The sequence below is a fragment of the Schistocerca nitens genome, chromosome 1 (genome assembly GCF_023898315.1).
Source record: "Schistocerca nitens isolate TAMUIC-IGC-003100 chromosome 1, iqSchNite1.1, whole genome shotgun sequence".
Lineage (NCBI taxonomy): Eukaryota > Metazoa > Arthropoda > Insecta > Orthoptera > Acrididae > Schistocerca > Schistocerca nitens.
The window spans coordinates 807,793,791-807,807,329 of NC_064614.1; the positions used below are offsets into that span (position 1 = coordinate 807,793,791).

General features: G+C 38.4%; 1 protein-coding gene across 1 annotated transcript in view; it reads left to right on the plus strand.

Annotated features, from left to right (window-relative positions):
- The window catches only part of LOC126237149 (uronyl 2-sulfotransferase-like), a 215,231-nt gene that overhangs the window by 186,483 nt on the left and 15,209 nt on the right, over window positions 1-13,539 (plus strand). The window contains exons 2-4 of the mRNA XM_049946998.1: window positions 239-396; window positions 4,577-4,771; window positions 11,331-11,497. Of these exons, the coding sequence (XP_049802955.1) occupies window positions 239-396; window positions 4,577-4,771; window positions 11,331-11,497 (520 nt within the window). The remainder of the gene's footprint in view (window positions 1-238; window positions 397-4,576; window positions 4,772-11,330; window positions 11,498-13,539) is intronic.

Genomic DNA, 13,539 nt, shown 5'->3' on the forward strand with positions numbered 1-13,539 from the left:
ACTGGTCAAATTAAAACAATGTTTATTTCAAGAAATACATAAAACTTTTACAAATAAAAGTTTGTCCTAAAGTAGTACTTTTCAATGACAAAATACTTTGATGCAATGGCTGATACTAGAGAACTGATTACTGAATATTTTATAATCTGTATTTGTTATGCCCTTCTTAAACAGACAAGTTCTCAAAACAACAAAGAAACTTCAAGGAATTTGTTCTATATTATCATTTCCTTTGCAGGAAAGTCTTGTGGAAACGATAATGAAGACCATACGTGATGAAGCTGTCCCAGTTGCTTTCGATCGTCATGTGTATTTCATAAATTTCACACTGTTTGATAAGCAGTCTCCAACATACATAAACCTTGTTAGAGATCCTGTGGACAAAGCAGCATCAAGGTATGAAGAATTCTTTCATATATTTTGTCTTCTCAGTCATGTATGAACCGACACTGGAAATTAGACCAGCAACAGAAGGCACGCACAGAATTTCAATTGGTACATAAGAATGGTAGATGCTCCTATGATTGTACAGGGTGAGCCAAAAACGACTTTACAACTTTGGAGTGATGTAGAAATTTATTGGAGTAACTTACAGAACATGTAAGTATGCCATTTTGTAACAAACAACTTCTAGTTTCACATAGAAGTGTCAAGTGTCATTTTGACTTAATGTGACTACCATTTGTGATGCGGCAAACATCCCATCAGTAATAAGTTTCTTCCCACACTCATTGCAGCAAATTGTGGAATGGCAGTGTAGATTTGATTTTTCAGGTTGGTTAAATTGTTTGCTGGGAGAGGAACATACACACAGTTTTTAATGAAATCCCAGAAAAAACTTCTGTGAGGAAATGAGGTGGTGCACAATCTTACTGGTAGTAAACTATTGCATCTCTGTCATCTTCATTGATGTGAGGAGTTAAAAAGTTTTCAAGAATATCCAGATACAAAATACCAGTGAGTTTTCTCCATGCAGAAGAAGGGCCTTCTATTTTCAGTTTGTTAAATGCACACAACACATCACCTTTGGGGCAGCCATGAATGCATTCCACAGCTGTGTGTGGATTTTTGTTGTCTCATTTTCTGCATTTGTGGGTGTTCACCATGCCACTGATATGAAATGATGACTCACTGCTGAAGATTATTGTGTTTAGGGATGTCTCATCATCCTGTACTTAATGCAACATTTCCACACAGAATTCTTCAACCAGCAACCTTATCTGCATCACTAATGTGCTGTGCCATTGTGAATCTGTATCGTTTCAAGTGTAAATGTCTACACAGTACTCACCAAACAGTCTATACAGGAATGCTGGTCTTGTGAGATGCATGTCACATTGGTTTTTGTGTACTGTGGGCAAAGCTCTTCCTACCCTGTTTGACATAATCATCAAAATGTGAGCAACCTGATGATTTATCATGTCACAGTGAACAATCTGTCTCAAAAAATTCTTGTGCAAAGAGCAAATTGTAGGCCTGCTTGGAAGTCCTTTACCTTATTTGGTGCAAAATTTACACCAAACAGTTGTTGCAGAGTTCATTTCACGAAACCAAAACACATGGCAAGCCCACTGTGCACCAGTCAAAGTAGCCATTTTAATTGTGCACTATGCTGGTGCTCCTGGTGGTGGACTGCAGACTGATGCACTACATGAATCAAACTTTAGGTTATTGGTGACTGTAAAGAGAACATTACCTGCCATTATGTGTATTGCTGACAGTGAAGTATAGAGAAGGTGATGTTACAGTATGGGTGGTGTCTTTTTTTTTTTTTTTTTTTTTCTTAGTTAGGATGTGGTCCCCTTATTAACTTAATAAAACACTAAATTTGGAAGGATATGAAAATATTTTACAGCATTGTGCAGTGCATGCAGGAGAGGAACAGTTTGGCAACCATAACTGTTTGTATCACCATGACAATGCACCCTTTCATAAAGCAGCATATGTGAGGCAATTGTTCGTCAACAGTAACATTCCTGAAATGGACCGGCTGGTCAAGAGTTGAGACCTGAACCCAATGGAACATCTCTGGGATGATTTAAAAAGTCAACTTCGCTCCAAACCTCAGTGTCCAACATCACCACTTTGTCTAGTTTCAGCTCCTGAGGAAGAATGGCCTGCCATTCCTCCAGGTATTCAGACAACCCGTTGAAAGAGTCCCCAGAAGAGTTCAAGCCATCACAAAGAGACAGGGTGGGCACTCCAAATATTAATGTCCACAGACAGGTGTATGGATACCTTTAGTCAAAGTGTGTAGGATTTAAATAACTACAATACCAGACAGGAACACAATTTATAATTTCCAAGCAGATTTCCCCTCTATACCTAGCTTCCAGAGTGGGTTTCTCTCTTCCATTGTGTAGATCTTCATCCATTTGATAAAGCAAGAAATTGATAAACTCTACAAATACAGAAAAGCATTTAAAAATAACTGGCTATACTTCTTCCACAAATTATCTAATTATGTAGACTCCAGGACTAAAGATTTCTGTAAGCAGAATGACAAGAAGCAATGTTCAATATGGGACACGGATAACTGCTATTGTATTACAAATAACTAAACCCATTTCTAATAAAGCATTGTTTCTGTTCTGTAAATATTTCTGAATCTGTAACAAAAACTTATTTAAAAATGAAATTGTAAGAATATGTCCCTAATTTTAATTTGCTTACTATGTATTACTGCAACTCTTGTTTGACCTCTCCAATATCAGTTGTACAGTTGGTGCAGTATGATAAAACTGGACCTATGAAAAAAATCAAATCAAATATCAGTGCAGTCATATACACACTAAGCAGATAGAACTGAGGAAGCAGCAGATAGCAGCCTTCATATCAATTTTCCAATGTCAAATTTAGTTTGAGTAAGCACAAATAATTTATAGCAGCTCAGTGATAGTCAGTACAGCTGACTTTGACTTGTTACATATCTCCAAAGCTTATCCTTCATGACAGGATCCACAGGATATGGTGAATGAATAAATATACACTGAAGAGCCAAAGAAACTGGTACACATTCCCAACATTGTGTAGGGCCCACACAAGCATGCAGAAGTGCCGCAACATGACATGGCATGGACTCGACAAATGTCTGAAGTAGTGCTGGAGGGAATTGATGCCATGAATCCTGCAGGGCTGTCCATAAATTCTAAGAGTACAAGGTGGTGGTGATCTCTTCTGAACAGTGCACTGCAAGGCATCCCAGATATGCTAAATAATGTTTACGTCTGGCGAGTTTGGTGGAAAACAGAAGTGTTTAAGCTCAGAAGAGTGTTCCTGAAGCCACTCTGTAGCAATTCTGGATGTGTGGGGTGTCACATTGTCCTGCTGGAATTTCCCTAGTCTATCAGAATGCACCATATACATGAATGGATGCAGGTGATCAGACAAAATGATTATATGCATGTCACCTGTCAGTCTTTTCTAGACATATCAGGAATCCCATATCACTCCAACTGCATGTGCCCCAGACCATTACAGAGCCTCCACGAGCTTGAACAGTCCCATGCTGACATGCAGGGTCCATGTATAGACGAGGCTGTCTCCATATCTGTACATGTACATCTGCTCAATACAATTTGAAACCAGACTTGTCTGACCACACAACATGTTTCGGGCCCACGCACAGTGTAAAGCTTTCCGTCATGGAGTCATCGAGGGTAGAAGAGTGGGTCTTCGGCTCTGAAAGCCCATATTGATGATGTTTCATTGAATGGTTCACATGCTGACACTAGTTGATGGCCCTGCATTGAAATCTGCAGCAATTTGCAGAAGGGTTGCACTTCTGTCATGCTGAATGATTCTTTTCTGTCGTTGTTGGCCCCGTTCTTGCAGGATCTTTTTCTGGCCATAGTGATGTCAGGGATTTGATGTTTTACTGGACTCCTGATATTCATGTTATGCTCATGAAATTATCATACAGGAAAATCCACACTTTGTCACTACTTCAGTGACGCTGTGATCCATCACTCATGCGCCAACTATAACACCATATTCACACTCACTTAAACCTTGATAACCTGCCATTATAGCAGCTGTAACTGAACTAACAATTGTGCCAGAGACTCGTTGTCTTATACAGGCGTTGCTGACTGCAGTGCCATGTTCTGCCTGTTTATATATTTCTGTATTTGAATACGCATGCCTATACCAGTTTTTTAAGCGCTTCAGTGTATATTACACAATTGCAACTTAGGATTTCCATTGTTTCTTTAGATTTAGTCTGAGGAATGCCCATGTTACTCCTTCACCAATGTCACAGCTCATCTCAACCAATGAGTGAACTAGTACTAAGTCTGAAATTCAAGGATTATCAATTTTTAACATCCCTCACATATACATAATTGCTTTTCTAAAGTAATAAAAACACCAAAAACAAAGATCTGATCATATGAAACAGCTGCTGTATATGTGGATAATTTCATGAATTATACCATATTTGTTGGTAGTACATATTATTATGGGAAATAGTCAAGTATGAGAGTGTGAATTATCAGTCACGATGAATTAATTTCAGTCTCATTTGTTTACTTTTATTCAGATTGGGTCTTTACAAATGTTTAACATATATTTTCAGGTTTTATTATGCTAGAGTAACACCAGATCCAAGAAATCCTGATTTGCATTATGCTCCTCCAAGGCTCAACAAGAATTTCATCAGCTCTAATTTTGATGAATGTGTTGCACTTCAAGATCCTGAATGTATGTTTGAAACAGGGCAGCCATATGATCTAACAATACCTTACTTCTGTGGACATGAGGAATGGTGTATGTAAGTGTTTGTACCTTTTTTATGCTTGTAATGCTACTAATTCACTATCATTACAATAGTATTTCACGAAACATAGCTAATTTCAGAGCAGTAATAATTTTGTTTTTCTGTAGTAATAAATATGATTTCATAGGTATTGAAATCCTACACCTGCATTAAGTAGGAATGTAAAAAATAATATTTGTTTAGTAAATGTTGTAGAGCTTTTGTATGACAACATTCATGACATTCACTCTGTTGACACACACACACACATGTATATCACATGATATTCATAGGACATCACTTATGGATGCACCTTGCACAGTTCTCTTTAATATTTTAAATAGAACATTTTTATTTACTTTCATATGCTGAATGAAACATAGATAATGCATTAATTTATGAACTCTCCATACAGATTATAAACTTTCTGACACAGCATAGAGTAAATACTCATACTGAAACTGGAAATTCTGCACCACTGTACATAACTAATTTAGTACTATATAAATAAGATTATTTCTCAATCAAAGCAACATGTCATAATGACCATTTTGTTGCAGCACACTTTGTAGTATCATCTTCTACATCTACATTCGGTCTCTACAAACACCTGTGAAGTGGTAAAGAGTATTTGTCATTGTACCACATGTTGGGGTGTCTTCCCGTTCAAATTGTGTATGGAGCATGGAAACAATGACTATCTAAATGCCTCTGTGCATGCTGTAATCAGTCTACTCTTATCTTCACAGTTCCTACAGGAGTGATAAGTGGCTTGAGGTATATTTCTAGATTCTTCATTTAATGCTCGATCATCAAATTTTGTTAGCAGACTTCAGTGGGATGATTTGCATCTATATCCAAGTGTCTTGCTCACCCAAGTTTTTCAGCATTTCTGTGATTCTCATTCAAGAATCAAACAAACATGTCACCATTCATGCTGTCATTCAAATACATTCAACAGCTCTTGTTTGTCCTATTTGTAATGAGTCCCACATACTTGAGCAATATTTTAAGAGGGGACGTATAAGTGTTTTGTAAACAGCCTCCTTTGTAGGCTGACAGCATTTTCCCAGTATCCTGCCAATGAGCAAAAGTCTGTCAGTTGCTTTACATATCACTGAACCCATGTGATTATTCTATTTCATATTCACATAAATTTTTACACCCAAGTGTTTGTATGAATTGGATGATTCATTTTGGGAATCTTCGATGGTGAATTCAAAGGATTCTGCCTTTTCTGTGTTTTGTGAGATGCTTAATTTTACATCTACATGTACAGGGCTACTCTGCAATTCACACTTAAGTGCCTGGCAGAGGGTTCATCAAACCATTTTCATACTACTTCTCTATCATTCCACTCTCGAATGGCGTGTGGGAAAAAAGAACACCTAAATCTATCTGTTCAAGCTCTGATTTCTCTTATTTTATTATGATGATCATTTCCCCCTACGTAGGTGGGTGTCAACAAAATATTTTTGCATTCAGAAGAGAAAGTTGGTGATTGAAATTTCGTAAGAAGATCTCGCCGCAAAGAAAACCGCCTTTGTTTCAGTGACTGCCACCCCAGCTCACATATCATATCAGTGACACTCTCATCCCTTTGCACTTTTTAAATGTCCTCTTCCATCAATCCTACCTGGTAAGGATCCCACACCGCGCAGCAGTATTCCAGCAGAGGACGGACAAGTGTAGTGTAGGCTGTCTCTTTAGTGGGTCTGTCGCATCTTCTAAGTGTTCTGCCAGCAAAGTGCAGTCTTTGTTTCACCTTCCCCACAATATTATCTATGTGGTCTTTCCCATTTAAGTTGCTCGTAATTGTAGTTCCTAGGTATTCAGTTGAATTGACAGCCCTTGGATTTGTGCGATTTATCGTATACCCAAAATTTATGGGATTTCTTTTAGTACCCATGTGTATGACCTCATGTTTTTTCTTTGTTTAGTGTCTTGCCACTTTTCACACCATACAGAAATTCTCTCTAGATCATTTTGTAATTGGAATTGATTGTCTGATGATTTTACTAGACGGTAAATTACAGCATTATGTGCAAAACAATCTAAGAGGTCTGCTCAGATTATTACCTATATCATTTATGTAAATCAGGAACAGCAGAGGGCCTATGACACTACCTTGCAGAAGGCCAGATATTACTTCTGTTCTACTCGCTGATTTGCCATCTATCACTACGAACTGTGACCTCTTTGAGAGGAAATCACGAATCCAGTCACACAACTGAGACAATACTCCATATGCAGGCAATTTGATTAATAGTTACTTGTGAGGAATGGTATCAAAAGTCTTCTGGAAAGCTAGGAATATAGAATCGATCTGAGATCCCTTGTCAACAGCACTCATTACTTCATGGGAATAAAAAGCTAGCTGTGTTGCACAATAAGGATATTTTCTGAATCCATGTTAGTTATCTATCAATAAGTCATTTTCTTCAAGGTGATTCATAATGTTCGAGTACATTATATGCTCCAAAACTGTACTGCAAATTGAGGTCAGTGATATGGGTCTGTAATTCAATGGGTTACTCCTATTTTCTTTCTTGGATACCGGCATGACCTGTGCTACTTTCCAGTCCTTAGAAACAGAACTTTTGTCAAGTGAGCAATTGTATATGTTTGCTAAGAAATGCGCTATTGTGTCTGCATACTCTGAAAGGAACCTGATTAGTATACCATCTGGACCAGAAGACTTGCCTTTCTTAAGTGATTTGAGTTGTTTCGCAACACCTAAGATATCTACTTTTATGCCACTCATGCTAACAGCTGTTCTGGTTTCGAATTCTGGAATATTTACTTCATCTTCTTTCATGAAGGAATTACGGAAAACTGTATTTAGTAACTCCGCTTTAGTGGCACCATCATCGGTAGCATTTCCATTGCTATCACGCAGTGACACTGCTGACTGTTTTTTGCCACTGGTGTACTTTACATATGACCAGAATCTCTTCGGGTTTTCTACCATATTTTGAGACAATGTTTCATTGTGGAAACTATTAAAAGCATCTCGCATTGACATCTGCACTAAATTTCGAGCTTCCGTGAAACTTAGCCAGTCTTGGGGATTTTGCGTTCTTGTGAATTTGGCATGCTTTTTTCATTGCTTCTGCAACAGTGTTCTGACGTGTTTTGCGTACCATGGTGGATCAGTCCTCTCTCTTATTAACTTATGCGATATGAATCTATCTATTGCTGTCGATACTGTATCTTTGAATTTGAGCCATATCTGGTCCACACTTACATAATTAGCTTTGAAGGAATGGAGAATTTCTCTTAGGAAGGCATCAAGCGAATTTTTATCTGCTGTTTTAAATGGATATATTTTACATTTATTTTTAGTGGTTTTGGTTGATATGGTTTTGAGACTCGCTACAATGACCTTGTGTTCACTAATCCCTGTATCCATAATGACGCTCTCTATTAGATCAGGATTATTTGTGACTAAGAGGTCAAGTGTGTTTTCACAACCATTTACAATTTGTGTGGGCTCATGAACTAATTGTTCAAAGTAATTCTCAGAGAAAGCATTTAGTACAATTTCAGAAGATGTTTTCTGTCTACCACTGACATTGAACATGTATTTTCACCAACAAATTGAGGGTAGATTGAAGTCTCCACCAATTTTAACTGTATGAGTGGGGTACTTATTTGTTATGAGATTCAATTTTTCTTTGAACTGTTCAACTATTATATCATCTAAGTCAGGGGTTCGGTAGAAGGAGCTAATTATTATTTTTGTATGGCTATTGAGTATAACCTCTACCCATAGTAATTTGCAGGAACCATCTATTCTGACTTCCCTACAAGATAAACTACTACCAACAGACGCAAACACACCACCACCTACTTTATTTAATCAATCCTTTCTGACACACAGTTTGCGCCTCTGTAAAAATTTTGGCAGTATTTATCTCCAGCTTTAGCCATCTTTTCTGTTCCTGTGTACATTTAAAGCAAGTTGCTAATCTTGGGACCACTTTGAAATCTGACTGGTTATTTAAGCAAATTTTTTAAGATGGTACTTCAGTAAACACTCACAGAAAAGAATTGCAACACCAAAACGGAGTCGTGCAACATAAAAGTTGGCAGGCATGTTTCTACATCTGAAAAATGTTGTCTATTCAAATTTCACACCAGTCACATAAGAATGGCACTAGCAGCCTCACTATAAGGATGCAAATAAGGTTTGCTTTAAATATGTATTGTGACAGTTGTGAGACTAGGTGTGATCACGAATGCCTTTAAGACAACAAAGATGCCATTATCAACACCTCACTGAGTTTGAAAGAGGTCTTGTAAATCTGTATGTCAGTCTGGTGATTCAACCTGTTGTACTGCCATTCATGAACAGTATTCCAGGGGGTGGTTTCCAAGAGCATAGCTATTGCCCACATACTGCTATTGTAACACAACTTGCTCTACAGGGAGCTGAATGTTACCTTGGCCTGCTTGATCACCTGATCTGTCTCCAATCAAGCACATATGAGACATCATCAGACAACTTCAGTGTCATCCATAAACAGCATTAACTGTCCTTGTAATGACCATCCAAGTGCAACGGGGCATGGAAGTCCATCCCACAAAGTAGCATCCAACACTTGTACAACACAATGCATGCTTGCATTCAACATCTTGGCAGTTACACCAGTTACTGATGTACCAGCATTTCACATTTGCAATGGCTTAGATCTCACTTACATTAACCTATGATCTTGCAATTACAATCTTGAAATGGCTACTCTGTTTATAAAGGTCAGGAAACATGGTTACATAGAGGAAAGGTGCTGGATCAATTTTTTCAAAAGTGATATTTATTACAAAAGCCCTTCGTGACAGGTTTTTTTGTTCCTTGGTACTTACTCACTAGAAACAGAGGCATCTAATTTCTACTGGAATTTTACAACAGCTTCAATCATTCTAAAAGTATTCGCCACTCCAATAATTAAGAAAGATTCACTTTGAATTATTTTTAAAAAATTCACTTTAAGGAAAAATATATAAAGGCATTCATTTTAATAATTTAAAAAAATTTCAATAAAATCTGGCACTGGGCTGAATTTTAAGGGAACAACTGTCATCATAAAAGGATGTTACAAACAAGTTAATCCTGAACAAAGGTAGCTTAACCAACACTGATTGCCCATAGAACCTTATTAACTAGAACTTATCAGGAGATTCTCAAAATAGGCAATAACAATTCACAAGTCATGACAAAATAAACCTTGTCAATTGCTACAGAATTCCAGGTAGACACCTATAGGCCACAAACATGGCATTCAACCTTAGCCAACACACAAGTTTCTGATATTAACAATACTAGAGAAGGTTACAGAAACCAACATATCCAGTTTACATACAGTAATGGTTTTCCTTTTTTAAACCAGTACAGGTTTGTTTTGGGTGCACCCTTTTCCCCCAGGCTAGACACAGAATGGTCAAGCCTGCCCCATGTCACCTGCTGTCACAAACAGACTTGACACACACACACACACACACACACACACACACACACACACACACACACAAAGCTATGTTGTGTAATGTGTCCCAATCAGATAGGAAATGTTTTTTTTTTTTTTTTTTGTGTTTTTTTTTTTTTTTACACTGGAATGTTGACATTGCGTTCTTCCAGAGTCTAATTGTTCCAAAGTTCGACACGTCACAATGACCAGTGCAGGAACAGAATATGGTAAGCATAATTAAAAGTAATAATATCAATGTTGAATTACCTCTACTGTGGATAGGCAACTTAAGTTAATTTTTTGGTTACCTGTGTTGATAACTGTAAGGCTCGGAATCTTCACTGGTAAGCATCTGAGTTTGGTGAAAGCGGACCATGTTTGTGTGGAATATAATGCAACAAAATAATTTGCATCACACTAGAAAACATAAATGAGACTTCATTAAAGAAATTTAGACTGCAAGGTTTCACTACATCTGTATCGCACAAATCTGCACATAACAGTGTGCAGACAATGCACAAATCAACAGGAAAGGTAGTCACATCATTCTGGTAAATCAGACATAGACTATATCAGAATTTCCAGTTGTTATTTCAAATAAACTACAAGCAAATATAAGAGATGCTTACATTCTGAAAGGTAGAAGAGAGACAGAAGGTAGGAGGCAATTTGTACCTCTCTTATTTCACAACATGAATGTCAAAATTAACAACAATGTTGGCTGTAGAAATATGGTAGTGGTATTGTGCAATTTTATCTTTGCAGAGTGAACTAATTAGTTACAGTTGCTCCTGCATCACCAGGATAATGTAGTTATCTCGGACAATGTCTATGTCTATCTCTATCCCTAACACACACACTCTCTCTCTCTCTCTCTCTGACAGGCAACATCTTTCTTTGTATGCCTGCCAACTGATCAACGCTTCATCTAGCACTATGTAATCTTTCTATTGTGTTTTTTTTCCACCCAGGACTTCTCTGTATCATATTTTACCATTAGATTCAGATTGAGACTTCTTCACATACATCTGTACTGCAACTGATGTGAAATTAATTAGGGAAAGATAACACTATCGTAAATCATTTTTATGTATCATTTATTGCAGGCAGCTGAACAATCGGATGGCACTAGTGAAAGCCAAAGAAAATGTGGAACATTTCTTTCCTGTTGTTGGTGTCCTGGAAGAACTAAATGCTACTTTAGCTTCCTTGGAGAGCAATCTTCCATATTTCTTTAAGGGCGTTCAAAAAATGTATTTTGAAGAATTGCTACGTAAGTAATATGAGAGCAACTGCAGTTTCACGTAACTACATTCATTAGTGTGGAAGAGTATATAGACATTGCTGATTTATATAGTAAGGAAGTGTCATTTATATAGTTAAAACTTATCAAGTTCTCAGGAATTCTATTCATTCAATGATATGACATATCACAGAGATATTTAAACCTCAGTGTAAAACAAGTTTTTCAGATGTATGAAAATTAAAAATGTCAACAAAAATACCAACTAAACATTACTGTTAACTGAGGAGTGTTACATTATGTAGTATCACAATGTGAGTGAAATTAGATAACATCATAATAGAATTAGTAATTCATTTTGAGAAAGAAGTGAGAATTAAATGTAAAGGATAAGGCAACATAAATGACAACTAGTGTCAAGATATTGTTGTCATACAGTGCCAGAAAGACAGCAGGATACTGATATTAGTAATTGAACTGTAGTGAGTTGTGTGCTATAAGCAAAGTACGGGCTGTAGCATGAGAAGTCAGACATACTTCTCAGTTCTTTAGTACAAGGATGGTACAGAAAGTAACCACTATTCTAGCATGGTGCTAGTATTTGTGTGTGGAGTGCTGCCACTGTCACATCTGCATCTTCTCTGATTCAGGCTGGCTGTGAAAGTATGAATCTCATTCTTTTGTGGGTTCATTTATTATAACAGGACTATATGAGTGCTGTAATAAAAGATCTCATGAATTGTGAGCAGTAATAATATTTCTTTCAGTGCAAAATGTCTCAGCAACAGGCATTTATCATCAATTGTGTACTGCATACAGTCAAAACATTAGCTTTTAGTGTTAGCCATAATGGGAAGAATTCCCTCCCTAGCATTTTCAGTGTGGACTCCTTTCCCCTCTTCCTTTCCTTCTCCCTTCCCCACCGTAGCACCCTTCCATCCTGCTAGGTCACCAGCACGTGTAGCCAGTCCATGTGGTGGAGCTGTTGTGCACCCATATGGCTCAGCCCCCTGAGAACACAGGAATCACACTACTGATACCTGAGCTGTTCCCTCCCCATGTATGCCAAAGAGTGGTAGTTTATCTTCTTGGAGCATCAGAACTCCCAGCAACAGCTACCATGCCAGTCCTCCCTTGCTGTGGCTGGGTGGAGCCCATGGGGAGAGCCCCTGGTTGGAGCGGGTGATATCAGGGCAGATGATTGGCACATGAAGCATATCAAGCTGCAAAAATCTGGCTGTTCTCAAACGGCTGTCTCTTCGAATGGTGAAGGATCATTGAATACTGCTTCGTATGACCTGGCAACCTTCCCGTCCCTGGCTGCACCATGGGGGTGGGGGGGGGCGGGGAGGGGGGTTGGGGGGGGGGGAGGGCCAGGCTCACTGTTTTGGGATGAAATCCTTTCCCCATTACTTCATCTGTACTAGGATGGATGGGAACACATTCACCACCACAAAGCCAATGTTTTTCATGGAAAAGATCAAGGAAAAGTTTGGGGAAGTGGAGTCTCTTCATGAGATGTGGTCAGGCTCCTTGCTGATCAAAGCTGATTCTGCCACACAATCCATAGCTCCTCATGTCAGTGATTGTCATGGCAATTTCCAAGTGTCTATAACTTCTCACCAGTCTCTGAATATGGTCCAAGGAGATATTTTTCATAGGGACCTCATCCTGCAAACTGATGAGGAAATCCAGGTTAATCTGGCGCAGCATGGCATTCGTTTTGTTCAACGTGTACAGATGGGTCACAAAGACAACTGCACCAATACTGGCACCTTCATTCTGGCTTTTGAGGGGGATTCCCTGCCACAGAAGGTCAATATGTGCTAAAAATATGACGTGAACCTGTACATCCTTCCACCTATGTGGTGCTTTCAATGCTTGCATTTTGGGCATATGTCTTCCCACTGTATAGCAGACTCTTTGTGTGGTGACTGTGGCCACCCACTCCTAGAGGGAAGCCCACCTGTGTGTGTCAATAGTGCTGACTGCCTCTCCCCTCGCTTGCCAGATTGCCCAGCTTACAAGAGAGAAAAGAAGATCCAAGAATACAAGTCCTTAGATTGCCTGTC